We start from the raw sequence: 23,072 nt of genomic DNA, 5'->3' as shown, positions 1-23,072 counted from the left end.
GATGAAAATAAATTCTCTATGCAAAATGGTATTCACGAGAACTGGAATAAGTAGCTCACTAATACCTTACCTGATGAACTACTCTCCTGCATGCACATTCCAGTATCATGCTTTTGGATGATACTTGGTGAATTAGCTGGAGTGCGAGCATCAGTGTTGACAGCAGCTGGCATTGGAGGTTTCTCTTCTTCTTCTTCCTCTTCTAAAATAACATCTGTTGGTTAATTTTCAATAATAACTGGCATTAAAGCCTGGTCTTTAATCAGACAATGTAAATAATGAATGAGGATGCCTGAACATTAAACGAAATCAAGATCTGATGTAAAGTTATGCTGTAAACATTCAAAATCAAAGATCTGACATACAAATACACAAAAAAGAAGTAATCATGATAATAATCCTTGATGTGTATATTAACAACATCAATTTCTAACTTGGCACATCATAATAAAAAGGCTTCCTGTGGAGCTGGCAGAAAGCAAATGAACTACTCTGAAAATCTAAGATGAGCAAGAGACCAAATTGGAGGTGGAAGGATGAAGCAAAAAAGATTTTGAGCAATTGGGGCCTGAACATGCAGGAGGGTGAGACATGCAAGGAATAGAGTGAATTGGAATGATGTGGTATACTGGGGTCAATGTGCTGTTAATGAACTGAACTAGGGCATGTGAAACATCCAGGGTAAACCATAGAAAGATGTGTGGGGCCTGGATGTGGATAGGGAGTTCTGGTTTCAGTGCATTACACATGACAGCTAGAAAATGAGTGTGAACGAATGTGGTCTTTTTTTTTGTTTTCCTGGCATTACCTCGCTGATGCAGGGGATGGCAATGCTGTTTCCTGTGGGGTGGGGTGGCGCCACAAATGGATGAAGGCAAGTGAGTATGAATATGTACATGGGTATATATGTATATGGCTGGAGATAAAGAAAGAATACTTCCCACGTATTCTCTCCATGTCATACATGGCAACTAAAAGGGAGGGGACTGAAAATTCTCCCCTCCTGGTTTAACTTTTCCAACAGAATTACAGAAAAGAGGGCCAACTGAGGATTATTCCTTTTCAGGCTCAATCATCTGTTCTCGACACTACCTCTAACACGGGAAATGGTTAATATGAACAAAATATATATATATATTTATAGGTTTGCGGCAGGGGTGTGTGATGTCTCCATGGTTGTTTAATTTGTTTATGGATGGGGTTGTTAGGGAGGTGAATGCAAGAGTTTTGGAAAGAGGGGCAAGGATGAAGTCTGTTGGGGATGAGAGAGCTTGGGAAGTGAGTCAGTTGTTGTTCGCTGATGATACAGCGCTGGAGGCTGATTCATGTGAGAAACTGCAGAAGCTGGTGACTGAGTTTGGTAAAGTGTGTGGAAGAAGAAAGTTAAGAGTAAATGTGAATAAGAGCAAGGTTATTAGGTACAGTAGGGTTGAGGGTCAAGTCAATTGGGAGGTGAGTTTGAATGGAGAAAAACTGGAGGAAGTGAAGTGTTTTAGATATCTGGGAGTGGATCTGGCAGCGGATGGAACCATGGAAGCGGAAGTGGATCATAGGGTGAGGGAGGGGGCGAAAATCCTGGGAGCCTTGAAGAATGTGTGGAAGTCGAGAACATTATCTCGGAAAGCAAAAATGGGTATGTTTGAAGGAATAGTGGTTCCAACAATGTTGTATGGTTGCAAGGTGTGGGCTATGGATACAGTTGTGCGCAGGAGGGTGGATGTGCTAGAAATGAGATGTTTGAGGACAATGTGTGGTGTGAGGTGGTTTGATCGAGTAAGTAATGTACGGGTAAGAGAGATGTGTGGAAATAAAAAGAGCATGGTTGAGAGAGCAGAAGAGGGTGTTTTGAAATGGTTTGGTCACATGGAGAGAATGAGTGAGGAAAGATTGACCAAGAGGATACATGTGTCAGAGGTGGAGGGATCAAGGTGAAGTGAGAGACCAAATTGGAGGTGGAAAGATGGAGTGAAAAAGATTTTGAGTGATCGGGGCCTGAACATGCAGGAGGGTGAAAGGCGGGCAAGGAATAGAGTGAATTGGATCGATGTGGTATACCGGGGTTGATGCGCTGTCAGTGGATTGAATCAGGGCATGTGAAGCGTCTGGGGTAAACCATGGAAAGTTCTGTCGGGCCTGGATGTGGAAAGGGAGCTGTGGTTTCGGGCATTATTGCATGACAGCTAGAGACTGAGTGTGAACAAATGGGGCCTTTGTTGTCTTTTCCAAGCGCTACCTCACACACATGAGGGGGAAGGGGGATGTTATTCCATGTGTGGCGAGGTGGCAATGGGAATGAATAAAGGCAGTCAGTGTGAATTGTGTGCATGTGCATATATGTATGTGTCTGTGTGTGTATATATATGTGTACATTGAGATGTATGGGTATGTATATTTGCGTGTGTGGACGTGTATGTATATACATTTGTATGGAGGTGGGTTGGGCCATTTCTTTCGTCTGTTTCCTTGCGCTACCTCGCAAACGCGGGAGACAGGGACAAAGCAAAATAATAATAATAAATCTATTATTTTATTTATTTTGCTTTGTCTCTGTCTCCCGCGTTAGAGAGGTAGCGCAAGGAAACAGATGAAAGAATGGCCCAACCCACCCACATACACATGTATATACATACACGTCCACACACGCAAATATACATACCTATACATCTCAATGTACACATATATATACACACACAGACATATACATATATATACACATGTACACAATTCATACTGTCTGCCTTTACTTATTCCCATCGCCACCCCACCACACATGGAATAACAACCCCCTCCCCCCTCATGTGTGAGAGGTAGCGCTAGGAAAAGACAACAAAGGCCACAATCGTTCACACTCAGTCTCTAGCTGTCATGTAATAATGCACCGAAACCACAGCTCCCTTTCCACATCCAGGCCCCACACAACTTTCCATGGTTTACCCCAGACGCTTCACATGCCCTGGTTCAATCCACTGACAGCAGGTCGACCCCAGTATACCAAATCGTTCCAATTCACTCTATTCCTTGCCCGCCTTTCACCCTCCTGCATGTTTAGGCCCTGATCGCTCAAAATCTTTTTCACTCCATCTTTCCACCTCCAATTTGGTCTCCCACTTCTCGTTCCCTCCACCTCCGACATATATATCCTCTTGGTCAATCTTTCCTCACTCATTCTCTCCATGTGACCAAACCATTTCAAAACACCCTCTTCTGCTCTCTCAACCACACTCTTTTTATTTCCACACATCTCTCTTACATTACTTACTCGATCAAACCACCTCACACCACATATTGTCCTCAAACATCTCATTTCCAGCACATCCACCCTCCTGCGCACAACTCTATCCATAGCCCATACCTCGCAACCATACATCATTGTTGGAACCACTATTCTTTCAAATATACCCATTTTTGCTTTCCGAGATAATGTTCTCGACTTCCACACATTCTTCAAGGCTCCCAGAATTTTTGCCCCCTCCCCCACCCTATGATTCACTTCTGCTTCCATGGTTCCATCCACTGCCAGATCCACTCCCAGATATCTAAAACACTTTACTTCCTCCAGTTTTTCTCCATTCAAACTTACCTCCCAATTGACTTGACCCTCAACCCTACTGTACCTAATAACCTTGCTCTTATTCACATTTACTCTTAACTTTCTTCTTTCACACCCCATCCATAAACAAATTAAACAACCATGAAGACATCACACACCCCTGCCGCAAACCTACATTCACTGAGAACCAATCACTTTCCTCTCTTCCTACACGTACATATGTCTTACATCCTCGATAAAAACTTTTCACTGCTTCTAACAACTTGCCTCCCACACCATATATTCTTAGTACCTTCCACAGAGCATCTCTATCAACTCAATCATATGCCTTCTCCAGATCCATAAATGCTACATACAAATCCATTTGCTTTTCTAAGTATTTCTCACATACATTCTTCAAAGCAAACACCTGATCCACACATCCTCTACCACTTCTGAAACCACACTGCTCTTCCCCAGTCTGATGCTCTGTACATGCCTTCACCCTCTCAATCAATACCCTCCCATGTAATTTACCAGGAATACTCAACAAACTTATACCTCTGTAATTTGAGCACTCACTCTTATCCCCTTTGCCTTTGTACAATGGCACTATGCAAGCATTCCGCCAATCCTCAGGCACCTCACCATGAGTCATACATACATTAAATAACCTTAACAACCAGTCAACAATACAATCACCCCCTTTTTTAATAAATTCCACTGCAATACCATTCAAACCTGCTGCCTTGCCGGCTTTCATCTTCCGCAAAGCTTTTACTACCTCTTCTCTGTTTACCAAATCATTTTCCCTAACCCTCTCACTTTGCACACCACCTCGACCAAAACACCCTATATCTGCCACTCTATCATCAAACACATTCAACAAACCTTCAAAATACTCGCTCCATCTCCTTCTCACATCACCACTACTTGTTATTACCTCCCCATTAGCCCCCTTCACTGAAGTTCCCATTTGTTCCCTTGTCTTATGCATTTTATTTACCTCCTTCCAAAACATCTTTGTACTCTCCCTAGAATTTAATGATACTCTCTCACCCCAACTCTCATTTGCCCTCTTTTTCACCTCTTGCACCTTTCTCTTGACCTCCTGCCTCTTTCTTTTATGCATCTCCCACTCATTTGCATTTTTTCCCTGCAAAAATCATTTCAATGCCTCTCTCTTCTCTTTCACTAATAATCTTACTTCTTCATCCCATCACTCACTACCCTTTCTATTCAACCCACCTCCCACGCTTCTCATGCCACAAGCATCTTTTGCGCAAGCCATCACTGCTTCCCTTAATACATCCCATTCCTCCCCCACTCCCCTTATCTCCTTTGTTCTCACCTTTTTCCATTCTAAACTCAGTCTCTCCTGGTACTTCCACACACAAGTCTCCTTCCCAAGCTCACTAACTCTCACCACTCTCTTCACCCTAACATTCTCTCTTCTTTTCTGAAAACCCCTACAAATCTTCACCTTCGCCTCCACAAGATAATGACCAGACATCCTCCAGTTGCACCTCTCAGCACATTAACATCCAAAAGTCTCTCTTTCGTGCGCCTATCAATTAACATGTAATCCAATAATGCTCTCTGGCCATCTCTCCTACTTACATACGTATACTTATGTATATCTCGCTTTTTAAACCAGGTATTCCCAATCACCAGCCCTTTTTCAGCACATAAATCTACAAGCTCTTCACCATTTCCATTTACAACACTGAACACCCCATGTATACCAATTATTCCCTCAACTGCCACATTACTCACCTTTGCATTCAAATCACCCATCAATATAACTCGGTCTTGTGCATCACAACCACTAACACACTCATTCAGCTGCTCCCAAAACACTTGCCTCTCATGATCTTTCTTCTCATGCCCAGGTGCACATGCACCAATAATCACCCATCTCTCTCCATCAACTTTCAGTTTCACCCATATCAATCTAGAAATTACTTTCTTACATTCTATCACATACTTCCACAACTCCTGTTTCAGGAGTAGTGCTACTCCTTCCCTTGCTCTTGTCCTCTCACTAACCCCTGACTTTTCTCCCAAGACATTCCCAAACCACTCTTCCCCTTTACCCTTGAGCTTCATTTCACTCAGAGCCAAAACATCCAGGTTCCTTTCCTCAAACATACTACCTATCTCCCCCTTTTTCTCATCTTGGTTACATCCACACACATTTAGACACCCCAATCTGAGACTTTGAGGAGGATGAGCACTCCCCGCATGACTCCTTCTTCTGTTTCCCCTTTTAGAAAGTTAAAATACAAGGAGGGGAGGGTTTCTGGCCCCCCCGATTCCGTCCCCTTTAGTCGCCTTCTATGACACATGAGGAATGCGTGGGAAGTATTCTTTCTCCCCTATCCCCAGGGATAGACACCCCAATCTGAGCCCATGAGGAGGATGAGCACTCCCCACGTACTCCTTCTTCTGTTTCCCCTTTTAGAAAGTTAAAATACAAGGAGGGGAGGGTTTCTGGCCCCCCGCTCCCGTCCCCTTTAGTTGCCTTCTATATATATATATATTTCGTAACTGATTGCCTGCGATCCATTCTCTTGCTGTCACTCACATCCATTCTCTAGCTGTCATGTATAGTGCACTGAAACCACAGCTCCCTATCCTCACCCAGTGCCCACAAAATTTTCCACTGTTTACCCCAGACACTTCACATGCCCTGGTTCAGTCGTGACAGCATGCAGACCCCAGTATACCACATCACTATTCCAGTTCACTCTATCCCATGCATGCCTTTCACACTCCTGCACGCTCAGGTCCCTATTGCTAAAAATCTTTTTCTCTCCATCCTTTCATCTACAATTTGGCTTCATTGTTCTTTTTGTTCTTTCCGCTTCTGTCACATCATCCTCTTTGTCACCCTTTCCTTATTCATTCACTCTGTATGTCCATACCATTTCAGCACAACCTCTTCTGCTCTCTCAACCACACTCTTTCTATTACCACACATCTCTCTCACCATGATTAGCAACTTAGGTTTGTTAGCTCGCCTCAACTTTGTCCATGATTATATCTTCAGTGTAATGGTGAAGCCCTCTGCCTTCTTATTCTAATCTTAGCCCACATGCGATTATGCTGCTAAAGAAAAGTCATCTCTGGCAAGGTTGTATCATCATCAATGAATGAAAAGGAGTATAATCTTATTGAGGAATATCTCACTCCAAAGGGGTCCATCATTTCCCTGTGACTGCAGGAGCCCTGTAAATAGGGTCCTACATTTATGTAAAACATCATATTAAAGAGCATTTTGGAGAACTAGTCACAAAATTATTGCCTGTAACTCCTTGAAATATTGCAACCATGATTACTTCAAGTCTTGTGAGTCTTCAACTTCAGGGTACATGAAAGAAACAAAATAAGTCACCATGAGAAAGCATTTAAATATGAGTCCAATGACTCGACTGTAACAGAAATTCAAATTTTGAAACATCTGAGATTTCATTCTCTTCCTTAACTTCCAAAAATGAAGAGAGTATGACGGCATTTAGCACAGCAAGCTTAAAGAAAACACAAGTCAAATTGCATCAATTATCTAACACAAATTGCATCAATTATCTAACAGAATGCAAAAAATGTCTTCCTTTACTTTCTTTCTAGGTAGTATAGGACACTGCATTATACATGACAGCTAGAGACCGAGTGTGAACAAATGTGGCCTTTGTTGTCTTTTCCTAACACTACCTCGTGCGCGCACGGGGGAAGAGGGGTGCTATTTCATGTGTGGCAGGGTGGCAACTGGAATGGGTAAAGGTAGCAAGTATGAATACACACATGTGTATATATGTATATGTCTATGTATGTGTATGAATGTATACGTTGAAATGTATAGGTATGTATATATGCGTGTGTGGGCGTTTATGTATATACATGTGTATGTGGGTGGATTGGGCCATTCTTTCATCTGTTTCCTTGCACTACCTCGCTAACGCAGGAGACAGCGACTAAGTATACTAATGAAAAAAAATAATAATTTCATACTTGTTCACAGATGAAGATATGTACTCATCTGCTCATATCCACTCTATAGCTGTCATGGGTAATACACTGAAACCACAGCCCCCTATCAACAAACAGGGTCCACACATCCTTTCCATGGTTTCCCCGAAAACTTCATACTCTCTGGTTCAGTCCAATGTTGTCCCACGATACTATTATAATTTCTCTTAGTTCAGGAGCCACCTCAACTGCTCTTCTCTGTATCCTCTCAGTTAGGTTTTCGTTTTTTTTAGGAGAGGAGAGATAGGAAGGACATGACAGCTGGCTTCAAGTTTCTAAACCAGCTGGATGATACTGAATAGGAACATTTCTTCAAGAGAAACAGCACCATGGTAACCAGAGGCCATAACAAACAGATGGGTAAAAAGCTTGGTAGAAAGGATGTTGATAGTACTGGTTTAGTATTAGGAAGGTGGATAGTTAGCATAAACTAAGCAATGAGGCAGTCAATGCTGGCAGTTTACAAAGGTTCAAAAAACATTTTACTTTATGGCACAGCAAGTTCAGGAGAATGGGCCTCATGAGTGTACAACTCTCTTACCAAACTAAAAATAGGTAATAAAAACTTGGAAGTCAACTAAATGCCCCCAATTAATTTCATCCCATGCATACCTTACACCCTCCTGTACATTAATTCCCATAGCACTAAAAACCTTTGTCATTCAATGAGGATACAGAAATTTGGTTGTCTGTTTAGTCTTTTGGAAAACAGAAAACATCTAAATTGAAAAGGTGTACCATATCTGACAAAGCAACCACTGTTATGAGCTGTATGACAAAGGAAATAAGTTAGGATTAAGAGTAATATTTTCACAAAAGCACAGGCAGTACACAGGAAAAAAAGTTAATCACATCTTATCACATCATGAGAAAATATACTCGTCCACAGTTTCCTGGATCACCAAGATAGCACCAACAGTAGACAAAGAAAAGGCCTCATTCACTCACATTCAACCTCTGTTGTTTGTAATGCAACAAAATCACAGCTCCCTAAACACAAACAGGCTCCATAGAATGCTTCAGTCCATTGCCAGCCCATCAGCTGCTGTACACCACATCACTCCAATTCTCTCTATCCCATGCAAGACTTTCATCCTCCAGCATGTTTAAGACCTAACTACTCAAAATCTGTTTCATTCCATCCTATTGTGTTCAATTTAGTCACCCCCTTCTCTTTGTTCCCTCTATTTTTAACACATACCTTCTCTATGTCCAAATCAATTCAGCACACCCTCCTCAGGTTTCTCAACTGCACTTTTCTTATCGCACCTCTCTCTTACCCTATCGTTACTTATTTGATCATCCCCTCTCACACTACACACTGCCCTCAAATATTACATTTCCAACACATCTACCCTCCTCTATACTTTCTCATCTACAGCCTAAGCCTCACATCCATACAACATTTTTGGAATCACTATACCTTCAAAAATACCCATTTCTGCCTTCCCAGATAGTGACCTCTCTTTCCATACATTCCTCAATGCTCTTAGGTCATCTGCCCCTTCACCTACCCTATGACTCACCTCTGTTTCCATGGATCTACTCACTGCCATATCACTCTGAGGTACCTAAAACACTTCACTTCCTTAATTCTTCGTTCAAACTCACACCCTAACTGACCTGTTTCTCTGTTATACTAAACCTAATGACTTTGCTTTTATTTACATACACTCTCAACTCTCTCCTTTTACAAACACTCCCAAACTCTCACATCAACTTTTTGCAGTTTCTCATAAAAGTCTGCCACTGGTGCCATGTCATCAGCAAACAACTCACTTCCCAAGCCACCATGCCCCCTATACACTGCAACTCACCCCTTACTCCAAGATCCTTGCATTTATCTTCCTATCCATCCCATCAATATACATAATAAAAAGCAAAGATGACATCACACACCCATGATGCAGATCTTCCTTCACTTGGAATCACTCACCCTCCTCTTTCCCTACTTGCAAAGATGTTACTCTCCTACACCATATATTCATAACACCTTCCACAAAGCATCTGTATCTAAACCCATTATATGCTTTCTCCAGATCCATAATTGCCACATACAAATCCTTTGTTTTTCTGTTCTCATGCATATTCTTTAGAGCAAAACACCTGATATACACATCATCTACCAATGCAGATATGAAATGTTCCTCCCCAGTCTGATGATCCGTCCATGGTACCACCCTTGCAATCACCACTTTTCCATGTAACTTACCAGGAACATCCAACACATTTATACCTCTGTAATTTGAACACACCATTGTCCCTTTGACTTTATACAATAGCACCATTAATGAATTCCATCAATCCTCAGACATCTCATGATGATCCATATGGACACTACAAATTCTATGCAATCAACTACTCAGTTACCCCTTTCTTTAGAAATTCAACTGTAATACCATCCACTCCAGTTTCCTTGTCACATTTCACCTTATGCAAGACCTTCACCACCTCTTCTCTCTTCACTAAACCACTTGCTGAGACTCTCACCTCACATACCTCCCCAGCCCAAACACCCTACAATGCCACCTAATCATGACACATTCATCAAACCCTTAAAGTACTCACTTCATCTCCACCCTCAGAGTACTCACTTCATCTCCTCTTCACCTCATTGCTATTTGTTACAATTTTCTCACTTGTTCCCAAACCAATGTTCCCATGTGCTCTTGTTTTTCTCGCACTCCTGACCTCCTTTCCAAAGGACACACAGGCAATAAGTGACAAGTATGAGTAATCTTTTCACAAGACTACAGATGGTATACATGAAGGGTAGTTAATCATATTACATAAGGAGATAACACATGAAAAAAATCATATTCATTATATTTTGTAATGTCTTTGAGAAATAAAGCTATCCACTAACCATGAATAATATGCTGATCATTGAGAACTTCAATGCTAGACACAGATGGGTTAGATATCACCTCCACATCAGACTCCCGTCGCACAGAGGACGATGCCTCACTGCACACGCTAACACTCTCACTAGACTCTCCCAAACATGATCCTGAATCTGTCCCTGATAAGATGACAACTTATGATGGTTTTATAATACAGAACTTTCAAATTCACAAAAATACCAAATCAACAAAACTTATATTCCAATACAAATGTACAAGGACAAAAGCTGAAAAAAATATAAACTAATACGACAAAAGATGAAATAACCACATTATATACATGACAATCATAATCCACTCATGTTAACAAATTAATCAAAAATAAGCAACACTTATAATACTTTAGCAAAGCTCTATCAATATACGAAGTTTTGCTTTTGAAAAAGAACTGCTCTGCAGTCCTAAAAATCATTCAATGGTTCAGCTTCTGTGAGACCTCAAACTTGCCAAGCGGACATCAATTAATATCTGAAAACAAACTTTAACAGAAACTTGAATGACATAACTTCCGATCCAAACCAGTGTGATCAATTCTTCATGAGGACACAACACTAAAGGTAGGAACTAGGTAATATCCAAAATTCAAATGGTTCTTTCTGCAATTTAATGATAATGTTTAATACTTTACTTTCCCTAGTTAGCAAGGGAACTTTGGATTTTCCATGATGCCTGACAATGTATAGCCCCTACAACTTCCCCCTTCAAATTAAATTAATTTTTTTTTCCCGAATAACTTACACGAGTCTTATAAATGGCTTGTGAAATTTATCATGATAGTACATTATAAAGATGAAAAAATAAGTAAAAGAACCAATCTGTGATGGGGACTTAGAAGTGTAAATAATGCCTAAACCTAATTTTCAGAGCATCACATTATATGGATCATTATTTAAGGTGACTTTTTGAAATTCAACCCAACCTGAGCCCCCCCCCCCCCCCCAAAAAAAAAACTCAAATATGCTAAGGGAGCTTTAACAATACATGATAAGAATGATATCAAAGTGAAAAATACTGAGTTGCTGGAATAAGAGAGAAGGCCATGAAATGTGCACAAAAAAATATCATACCCATTATTTTTTTCCTATGACTTTGAGATTTAATCATTCGTAGCATAGAAAAACATTACCTACTGGAAGAAAAAGATTTAACTTTCTCTTCTTATGATCATGTGCACAAAAAAAAATAAAATCCCCATTTTTTCTTGTGAATTGAAACTTCAGCAGTCTTAGTTAAGGAACTTTTTTTTTTACCTGGCCAGGAAATCCTCATTGCACCTTCTGGAGCAAAATCTAGCGAACCATTTAACTATCTATAAGCCTGGAAATCTTCATCACACCCTTCGGTACAAAACTTAGCCAACCATTTCCCTATCTATTTATCTATATCTCTGATGCCCATTCCTTCTGGGAACTCCCATCAAGGGAGTGTCCACAGCAAAAGTCTCCACTAATCCCTGTCCTTATATGCCTCCCTTGCATACATTATTCCATGCACTCTTTCACTCTACTTTCCAATGTCAGAGGTGACCTTTCTCTCACAAACTCCTTTAATTGTAAAATCATGCACTCTCCTCGTAAACTCCCAGTCTTGCATTCTTTCCATACGCCCAAACTATCACAAAGTATTATGTTTCACCCGCTCTACCACTCAATTCATTCCTTTTGCATTCCCTGCCATACTGAATTTTTCATACACCCCTTAATTTCTTTCTTCATTCCATCTAATCATATCCAAGCCCCCTCATCTCATTTCAGCTGCATATGTCAGGGTTGGGAGGATTATGCTGTCCCTTAATTCTTTCTTCACTTCCATACTTACACCTCTACCCTTCACTATTCTATTACAAGACCCAATCTCTTCAACCTGTACTGCTCTCTCCTTTATCTCTTCATCCATAACACCAAACTTATCCAAGATAGCCCCTAAATACTTAAATTTTCTCACCTCCTCCAGTCTTTCTCCCTACCATACCTATAACACAGTTTAATACACTTCCTTCTTTCACTCTGTTGAGTTTTGCAAAATCTATACTTTCAATGTTTCCTTTCAAGCACCATTACTTTACTTAAATGCACATTTACATCCAATCACCTATGCTTACACATCATAAAACACACTTGAAACCTTCTGCAACTCCTCCTCACTCTCAACAGACGACACAATGTCCCTTGCAAACAGGCTTGTCACTAGTCACCATACCTCACTCCCACACTCCATCTTTGCACCCTCCTTTCACCTCTCTTATCACTCCATCCATATATATATATGTATAAAAGCCAAGGCAACACCACACAGCACTGCCTCACAGCCACATGTAAACCAACACTTTCAACTCTTCATCCACTCTTCCTCATGCATTTGCTACTCTACGGAAGGCTTTCATAGCATCCAGCAGTTGACACCCTACCCCATATATCCTTAACACATCCCACAAAGCATTCCACTCGACTCTGTCATATGATTTCTCTTGATCCATAAAAGCAATACACAACTTCTTACCTTTTGCTAGATAAACTATAATTTTCATTTATCTACACTGAAATTTCCTTTCTAATGTTTCAGTAAATGCTTACACCTATTTATTGAAAAAAATAATAGGTTCATTATTTCTCCTAGTACTGTGTTGAACAGTCTTTCTCATCTTCTTTGCTGTAATTTCATATATCTTTGACCAATATATTTCTTCTATCTATTTCATTTATATTGTTTATTATACTTGATCACCATTTCCTGCATCAATGAGGCAGCACCAGGAAAAAGACAAAGAATGGCCCATCCACTCATGTAAACAAATATATACATAAACACCCATACACGCACATATACATGTACATTTCCTGGTGCTACCTCACTCATGCGGGAAACAGCAATTAAGTATATGAAAAAAATCCAAATATACACACATACATACATATACACACACATACATAGATATGTATGTTGGGGTGAGAGAGTATCATTAAATTTTAGGGAGAATAAAAAGATGTTCTGGAAGGAGGTAAATAAAGTGCGTAAGACAAGGGAGCAAATGGGAACTTCAGTGAAGGGCGCAAATGGGGAGGTGATAACAAGTAGTGGTGATGTGAGAAGGAGATGGAGTGAGTATTTTGAAGGTTTGTTGAATGTGTTTGATGATAAGAGTGGCAGATATAGGGTGTTTTGGTCGAGGTGGTGTGCAAAGCGAGAGGGTTAGGGAAAATGATCTGGTAAACAGAGAAGAGGTAGTAAAAGCTTTGCGGAAGATGAAAGCCGGCAAGGCAGCAGGTTTGGATGGTATTGCAGCGGAATTTATTAAAAAAGGGGGTGACTGTATTATTGACTGGTTGGTAAGGTTATTTAAAGTATGTATGACTCATGGTGAGGTGCCTGAGGATTGGCGGAATGCTTGCATAGTGCCATTGTACAAAGGCAAAGGGGATAAGAGTGAGTGCTCAAATTACAGAGGTATAAGTCTGTTGAGTATTCCTGGTAAATTATATGGGAGGGTATTGATTGAGAGGGTGAAGGCATGTACAGAGCATCAGATTGGGGAAGAGCAGTGTGGTTTCAGAAGTGGTAGAGGATGTGTGGATCAGGTGTTTGCTTTGAAGAATGTATGTGAGAAATACTTAGAAAAGCAAATGGATTTGTATGTAGCATTTATGGATCTGGAGAAGGCATATGACAGAGTTGATAGAGATGCTCTGTGGAAGGTATTAAGAATATATGGTGTGGGAGGCAAGTTGTTAGAAGCAGTGAAAAGTTTTTATCGAGGATGTAAGGCATGTGTACGTGTAGGAAGAGAGGAAAGTGATTGGTTCTCAGTGAATGTAGGTTTGCGGCAGGGGTGTGTGATGTCTCCATGGTTGTTTAATTTGTTTATGGATGGGGTTGTTAGGGAGGTGAATGCAAGAGTTTTGGAAAGAGGGGCAAGTATGAAGTCTGTTGGGATGAGAGAGCTTGGAAAGTGAGTAAGTTGTTGTTCGCTGATGATACAGCGCTGGTGGCTGATTCATGTGAGAAACTGCAGAAGCTGGTGACTGAGTTTGGTAAAGTGTGTGAAAGAAGAAAGTTAAGAGTAAATGTGAATAAGAGCAAGGTTATTAGGTACAGTAGGGTTGAGGGTCAAGTCAATTGGGAGGTAAGTTTCAATGGAGAAAAACTGGAGGAAGTAAAGTGTTTCAGATATCTGGGAGTGGATCTGGCAGCGGATGGAACCATGGAAGCGGAAGTGGATCATAGGGTGGGGGAGGGGGCGAAAATTCTGGGAGCCTTGAAGAATGTGTGGAAGTCGAGAACATTATCTTGGAAAGCAAAAATGGGTATGTTTGAAGGAATAGTGGTTCCAACAATGTTATATGGTTGCGAGGCATGGGCTATGGATAGAGTTGTGCGCAGGAGGATGGATGTGCTGGAAATGAGATGTTTGAGGACAATGTGTGGTGTGAGGTGGTTTGATCGAGTAAGTAACGTAAGGGTAAGAGAGATGTGTGGAAATAAAAAGAGCGTGGTTGAGAGAGCAGAAGAGGGTGTTTTGAAATGGTTTGGTCACATGGAGAGAATGAGTGAGGAAAGATTGACCAAGAGGATATATGTGTCGGAGGTGGAGGGAACGAGGAGAAGTGGGAGACCAAATTGGAGGTGGAAAGATGGAGTGAAAAAGATTTTGCGTGATCGGGGCCTGAACATGCAGGAGGGTGAAAGGAGGGCAAGGAACAGAGTGAATTGGATCGATGTGGTATACCGGGGTTGACGTGCTGTCAATGGATTGAATCAGGGCATGCGAAGCGTCTGGGGTAAACCATGGAAAGCTGTGTAGGTATGTATATTTGTGTGTGTGGACGTATGTATATACATGTGTATGGGGGTGAGTTGGGCCATTTCTCTCGTCTGTTTCCTTGCGTTACCTCGCAAACGCGGGAGACAGAAAAAAAAAAAAATAGATATAGACATACATGTACATAATCATACTTGCTTGCCTTCATCCATTCCTGGTGCTACCCCGTCCCAAAGGAAGCAGCGTCGCTACCCCATGCTTCAGCGAGGTTGCGCCAGGAAAACAGACAAAAAAGGCCACATTTGTTCACAGTCTCTAGCTGTCATGTGTAATGCACTGAAAATACAGCTTCCTAATCACATCCAGACCCCATAGACCTCTCCATGGTTTACCCCACACGTTTCACATGCTCTGGTTCAGTCCACTGACAGCATGTCAACCCTGGAATACCACAGCGTTCCAATTCACTCTATTCCTCACACGCCTCTCACCCTCCTGTATGTTCAGGCCCCAATCGCTCAACTTCTTTTTCACTCCATCTTTCCACCTCCAATTTGGTCTCCCACTTCTTGTTCCCTCCTACTTTGACACATGTATCCTCTATGTCAATCTTTCCATACTCATTCTCTCCATATGTCCAAACTATTTCAACACCCTCTTCTGCTCTCAACCACACTTTCGATTTCCACACATCTCTCTTGCCCTTCCATTACTTACTTAATCAAACCACCTCACACCACCATTTGTCCTCAAACACTTCATTTCCAACACATCCACTCTCCTCCATACAACCCTTTCCATAGCCCATGCCTCGCAACCATATAATACTGTTGGAACTACTGTTCCTTCAAACACACCCATTTTTGCTCTCCGAGATAATGATCTCTCCTTCCACACATTTCATGTCTCTAGGTACTGTTCTGGAAATGATAATTCTGCATCCTCTTTCTCATGTGCTTTTAAATCCACATTATATTCAATAATTCTGCCAACCTGTTGCCATACATAAATCATCATGTTATAGACAACATGCTTCTATGACCTGGAAACACAACCACAGCCATCATTTCCAGCAGATGCTGCCTAGAATTCAAATCCAGTTGGCAAAAATTCAAGTACTAATGTTTCTAGACCACTATCATCTCACAATCTAAATCAGAAACCATAAAACCATAAATAAAAGCAATCTAATGCTTCAAAGCTGCAAGCAACAACAGATTACTCATACAATCCAAGGAAACTAATTAACTTTCCATATATTACCAGGTGGAGGAGGACCTGCTACAAAATTTGATGTTTGTACTGAAGTCTTGTTGACTGGAGTGCTGGAAAGTGGACCTGCTACATCCCGTGTATCTGAGTTAGACACAGCTGGGTGATCTACATTCTCCACTCGCACCACAACTCCCCCACCACAGTTGGGGCATTTCAATGTATCCGATCCTGCAATGAATGAACATCCTATGAAAGACAATGTATGGGAGGAAATAAAAGGAAATAACATTTAAGACATGCTTTTCACCCTTAAACTATGAGACTCCCAAAATATAGGGAGCCCACAGATGGTTTACTAAAAAATAAAAAATTATCTTAATCTTTCCATCAATACGAAAGACCAAGTTAAGAAAAATCAAGCAAATCAATCTTACTTAGTGCTGTACAGACATCTATTGTTCGTGCATTTGATGGAGATGCATTGGTGGAATTATAACATCTGGCATGATAGGTTATATCATCACCTCAGTAACCAACCACCAATGCACTTAGTTTCTGCAACTCTCACACATAATTGTTCTCCCTTCATAATGATAACAAACTTCCCACTTTGGGAGATTCTGTAACATGATAACCAGTGAAAAACATATACTATGTTTAATGTTTCACTGTGCACTAAAGGGTTTTTACATATGGTTTATTGACATAATTTTCAGATATATCACTCATTCATTCTGTTCTATTTACATAATTTTCCAATACATACATTATTCACAATTACATGCACAGTTTTATTATTCATTGCACAATGACCTGAGGCATCTACACATATGCCTACCATCACTTTCACAAGAAAATTACAATCTTATTTCCTCTATGTCACCATCAGGATCACTTTCTTACAATAACCAAGATCACATTCAACATCTATCAAGTCAATATCACTATCATTAGTACCCAAGTGACAATCACTAATTTGCTCAGTCGAGAACACACGAAGGCAAGGCAACATTACTGAAAGCAGCAAGCGAATACACTTGAGAGGACAGGGCCATACCTTCTCCCTCTGTGTTATATGGGTAACTAACACAGAAGTATTTTTTCCCGATACTTATGGCAGTTGCTAATTACATGAAGCATCTCTGCATACCAAAACGTCACCCCTGTGAATTTAATTGACGGTAGGAAGAGGCAACATGTAGAAGTAAACTTGCAGTAACCATGTTATACATACTAAAATATGCTTGGAGGTTAGTTAATACCAGCAATAATGATTATACTACGATAATTAAGGAGGAAAAATCAGGATGATAAGGAAGCAGGGAGATACTTCCTCCTTGGAGATGGTAAAGTCCTGATGATGGAGGATTTCAATTACAAGGCAAGAGCCTGGGACAATTTAGACTCTGATAAAAATAAACAAGAATACAAAGAAAAGCAAACAGCAACAGACTATTTGGTCCTTTTAAGGTTGTTTGTGATTGGAAAAGATATCAGAAACTTACAGAATAGTGTGGTAAAGTTAGGAAAGCATACAGATAATTCAGAGTGAAAAAGATTATGAGCGATCAGGACCTGAACATGCATGAAGGTGAAAAGCATGCAGGGAAAAGAGTAAAATAACCTGCAAACTGTCATTTTGACCATGGAGTCACAAAATATGGAAGTCGTGGACCTGAAGTGAAGCATTTATCAAGTCTATTCTTAAGCATATCTACAGTACTGCTTTCAACCACCTGAAAGTCTTTCAATATGTTAACAATTCCGTTGAATAAAAAGTAATTCACCTCATTCAAGGCAATTGTTTGACCACAAGTTAGTATCCATTACTGTGAGTAAAATCAGACAAATCAAGTCTTAGATAACTTTTCCAAATGTTAATGTCATTTTCGATGATTATATATCATCCTAGGTTTGTCTGCCAAAAGTATCATGAAGCATATTAAAGTCAGCAAGTTTAAAATTGGGTACTTTTTCATAATTGTCATTTTGATCAATATTACCTGGCGTTTAAAGCAACCTCAAAAGTAAATTGTCGGTGATCACTTGTGCCAAACTTTTCTCCAATTTCAGCATTAATAATGTGATCTTTATTTGAAGTAAGACCTAAATCTAATACATTCTTGTCATGAGTAGGTTTCTCGACTAATTGGATGAAGGCACTACTGAACAAATCTTGGTAGAACCCACGTGCACAGTTATTGGAAGGGAATTCTCCCCATTTAGATATCAGCATGTTAAAATCTACTTTGATAGAATCTTCTTTATAACAAATTTCTGTCAACTGATCGAAAAATCTCGTCTAGCTCCAGCATCTGTGCAGGGGCCTATAACTTAATCCTACTGTCATACTTTTACATAGTTTATCTTTAAGTTCTATAAAAATGAAGTACAAAGGCAAAGGGGATAAGAGTGAGTGCTCAAATTACAGAGGTATAAGTTTGTTGAGTATTCCTGGTAAATTATATGGGAGGGTATTCATTGAGAGGGTGAAGGCATGTACAGAGCATCAGATTGGGGAAGAGCAGTGTGGTTTCAGAAGTGGTAGAGGATGTGTGGATCAGGTGTTTGCTTTGAAGAATGTATGTGAGAAATACTTAGAAAAGCAAATGGATTTGTATGTAGCATTTATGGATCTGGAGAAGGCATATGATAGAGTTGATAGAGATGCTCTGTGGAAGGTATTAAGAATATATGGTGTGGGAGGCAAGTTGTTAGAAGCAGTGAAAAGTTTTTATCGAGGATGTAAGGCATGTGTACGTGTAGGAAGAGAGGAAAGTGATTGGTTCTCAGTGAATGTAGGTTTGCGGCAGGGGTGTGTGATGTCTCCATGGTTGTTTAATTTGTTTATGGATGGGGTTGTTAGGGAGGTGAATGCAAGAGTTTTGGAAAGAGGGGCAAGTATGAAGTCTGTTGTGGATGAGAGAGCTTGAGAAGTGAGTCAGTTGTTGTTCGCTGATGATACAGCGCTGGTGGCTGATTCATGTGAGAAACTGCAGAAGCTGGTGACTGAGTTTGGTAAAGTGTGTGAAAGAAGAAAGTTAAGAGTAAATGTGAATAAGAGCAAGGTTATTAGGTACAGTAGGGTTGAGGGTCAAGTCAATTGGGAGGTGAGTTTGAATGGAGAAAGATTGGAGGAAGTAAAGTGTTTTAGATATCTGGGAGTGGATCTGGCAGCGGATGGAACCATGGAAGCGGAAGTGAATCATAGGGTGGGGGAGGGGGCGAAAATCTTGGGAGCATTGAAGAATGTGTGGAAGTCGAGAACATTATCTCCGAAAGCAAAAATGGGTATGTTTGAAGGAATAGTGGTTCCAACAATGTTGTATGGTTGCGAGGCGTGGGCTATGGATAGAGTTGTGCGCAGGAGGGTGGATGTGCTGGAAATGAGATGTTTGAGGACAATGTGTGGTGTGAGGTGGTTTGATCGAGTAAGTAATGTAAGGGTAAGAGAGATGTGTGGAAATAAAAAGAGCGTGGTTGAGAGAGGAGAAGAGGGTATATTGAAATGGTTTGGGCACATGGAAAGAATGAGTGAGGAAAGATTGACCAAGAGGATATATGTGTCGGAGGTGGAGGGAACGAGGAGAAGTGGGAGACCAAATTGGAGGTGGAAAGATGGAGTGAAAAAGATTTTGAGTGATCGGGGCCTGAACATGCAGGAGGGTGAAAGGCGAGCAAGGAATAGAGTGAATTGGATCGATGTGGTATACCGGGGTTGACGTGCTGTCAGTGGATTGAATTAGGGCATGTGAAGCGTCTGGGGTAAACCATGGAAAGTTGTGTGGGGCCTGGATGTGGAAAGGGAGCTGTGGTTTCGGGCATTATTGCATGACAGCTGGAGACTGAGTGTGAACGAATGGGGCCTTTGTTATCCTTTCCTAGTGCTACCTCGCACACATGAGGGGGAGGGGGATGGCATTCCATGTGTGGCGAGGTGGCGATAGGAATGAATAAAGGCAGGCAGTGTGAATTGTGTGCATGGGTATATATGTATGTGTCTGTGTGTGTATATATATATGTGTACATTGAGATGTATGGGTGTGTGGGTTTGTGTGTGTGAACGTGTGTGTATATACATGTGTATGGGGGTGGGTTGGGCCATTTCTTTCTTCTGTTTCCTTGCGCTACCTCGCAAATGCGGGAGACAGCGAAAAAAAAAAAAATGAAGTTGACATTCCCAACAGCTACAGCAGTTTTTTCTATGAGCTTTAACAAAGAGCAGGATGCCACTGCCTACTTTGATCCTCCTATCCCTACTAAACAGACTCATACAAATGCAAATCCCTAGAATTTCCTGTCTCAGCATGTCACTAATCATGCACATCAAGGGAAGCTGATATACCATCTCTACCATACTTTGTCTTACAAATATTGTACTGACACTGAAACTGACCATATCAAATATGAAACACTAGTTGGTTAACAAAATTAGCAATTGGCTTAGGCTAGGGTTATATGTATACATCCAACCCTTGCTTTATGCGGGGGTTATGTTCTGCGAAAATGATATACAAAGAGAAAGCACATATAGTGAACCAATAAACATACAAAAATGGGATGTGTGCAAAAGCTTAAGATATTATGTCCCATATGTATAATAATCGGATTATCATCATATAAATACATCAAGAATTAACACAAAGATTAAGAGAAATGTCATTTAATGAATTTGAGACACTTTTCTACTAAAAATATATAAGGTCAGAGAGGTTCTCTACTGTGTAACTGCTGCTTCTTGTGTAAGAGATGATTATGTGGATGGACTTTTGGATGCCACTTCAATCAATGCTAACACAGCAGGTCACAGAAAAATCACAATAGCTTGTATATCCAAATTGCAGAAGAAATGATCCACAAACAACTATGGTATCTACAAAGCTGACCTGCTGGCGGAAATTTGGTGTCCACCTAAGACCCACACTTACTCCACCCACCAACCCTCGGAGGTTTGGCAAACTTTCTACCACACACATCCACATAACAAATTTCTATTGCATGAAAAGAAGGACTAGAAGAAAGAAGTTCCTTGCAGAGTAGCAAAATCACACACAGTGATCCATCATAAAGCGAGGGATGGATGTATATGAAGCATTAATGAGATGGCTTTGATTTGAGCCAACTTAGCTCAGGAGAGAGAGAGAGAGAGAGAGAGAGAGAGAGAGAGAGAGAGAGAGAGAGAGAGAGAGAGAGAGAGAGGAGGGGGGGTACATAGATATACAGACGCAAGGTCCAAGCAAGGTGGTCTTGCCTTAACACTACTGAGAAAGATACAATCCTCTAAAAAGCAACAAAGAAAAACAGTAAAGTAAAGGCTCTCTCGCTATCCTCCACTCCCTCCATCAACATGCCAGACAGGAACTGGTGGAAAAAAAACCTTGCAAAACTATATGTCTGATAGAGAATTCTGTGGGAAAGTCAGAAGTTAGAAAGAATATGAATATGTCATGCATTCTATTATCAAACATATTCATCCCTTCACTTTTTGTTATCTATCTATTCCATTATACTTAATCACTGTCTCCCAGGTTAGTGAGGTAGAGCAAGGAAACAGATGAAGAATGGCCCAACCCACCCCACATACGCGTGTATACATAAACGCCCACACATGCACACATACTACCAATACATTTCAATGTATACATACATATACATGTACAGACATATACATATATACACATGTACATATTCATACTTCCTGCCTTTATCCATTCCTGTCACCACCCCGCCACATGAAATAGCATTCCCCTGTGCGCGCGCGAGGTAGTGCTAGGAAAAGACAAGAAAGCCACATTCATTCACACAGTCTCTAACTGTCATGTATAATGCACCGAAACTGCAGCTCGCTTTCCGCATCCAGGCCCCAGAGACCTTTCCATGGTCTACCCCATACGCTTCACATGCCCTGGTTCAATCCATAGACAGCACCTCCATCCCAGTATATGACATCATTCCAATTCACTCTATTCCTTGCACACCTTTCACCCTCCTATATGTTCAGATCCCAATCACTCAAAATGTTTTTCACTCCATCCTTCCACCTCCAATTTCATCTCCCACTTCTCCTTCTTCCCTCCACATCTGACACAAATATCCTCTTGGTCAATCTTTCCTCACTCATTCTCTCCATGTAACCAAACCATTTCAACACACCCTCTTCTGCTCTCTCAACCACACTCTTTTCATTACCACACATCCCTATTACCATTTCATTACTTACTCAATCAAACAACCTCACATCACATAATGTCCTCGAACATTTCATTTCTAACGCATCCACCCTCCTCCGCACAACCCTATCTACAGCCCATGCCTTGCAACCATATTACATTGTTGGAGCCACTATTCCTTCAAACATATCCATTTTTGCTCTCCAAGATAATGTTCTCACCTTCCACACAATCTTCAATGCTCCCAGAATCTTTGCCCCCTTCCCCACCCTATGACTCACTTCCGCTTCCATCTGCTGCGAAATCCACTCCCAGATATCTAAAACACTTTACTTCCTCCAATTTTTCTCCATTCAAACTTACCTCCCAATTAACTTGTCATTCAAACCTACTGAACCTAATAACCTTGCTCTTTTTCACATTTACTCTCAGCTTACTTCTTTCACACGCTTTACCAAACTCAGTCACCA

At 40.8% G+C, this 23,072-nt stretch overlaps 1 protein-coding gene across 3 annotated transcripts in view; it reads right to left on the bottom strand.

Moving 5' to 3' along the window:
• LOC139751277 (uncharacterized) overlaps positions 1 to 23,072 on the bottom strand; it is a 137,626-nt gene that overhangs the window by 58,373 nt on the left and 56,181 nt on the right. Inside the window, exons 14-16 of one of the 3 annotated variants that reach the window (XM_071666588.1) lie at positions 16,481 to 16,660; positions 10,425 to 10,580; positions 71 to 214 (exon numbers count right to left, since the gene is read on the bottom strand). In XM_071666588.1, the coding sequence (XP_071522689.1) occupies positions 71 to 214; positions 10,425 to 10,580; positions 16,481 to 16,660 (480 nt within the window). The remainder of the gene's footprint in view (positions 1 to 70; positions 215 to 10,424; positions 10,581 to 16,480; positions 16,661 to 23,072) is intronic. The other 2 variants (XM_071666589.1, XM_071666590.1) reach the window with 2 other exon arrangements.

This window comes from Panulirus ornatus, chromosome 11, assembly GCF_036320965.1.
Source record: "Panulirus ornatus isolate Po-2019 chromosome 11, ASM3632096v1, whole genome shotgun sequence".
NCBI lineage: Eukaryota > Metazoa > Arthropoda > Malacostraca > Decapoda > Palinuridae > Panulirus > Panulirus ornatus.
The sequence above is the reverse complement of the archived record's forward strand: the minus strand, read 5'-3'. Positions and strand labels throughout refer to the sequence as shown.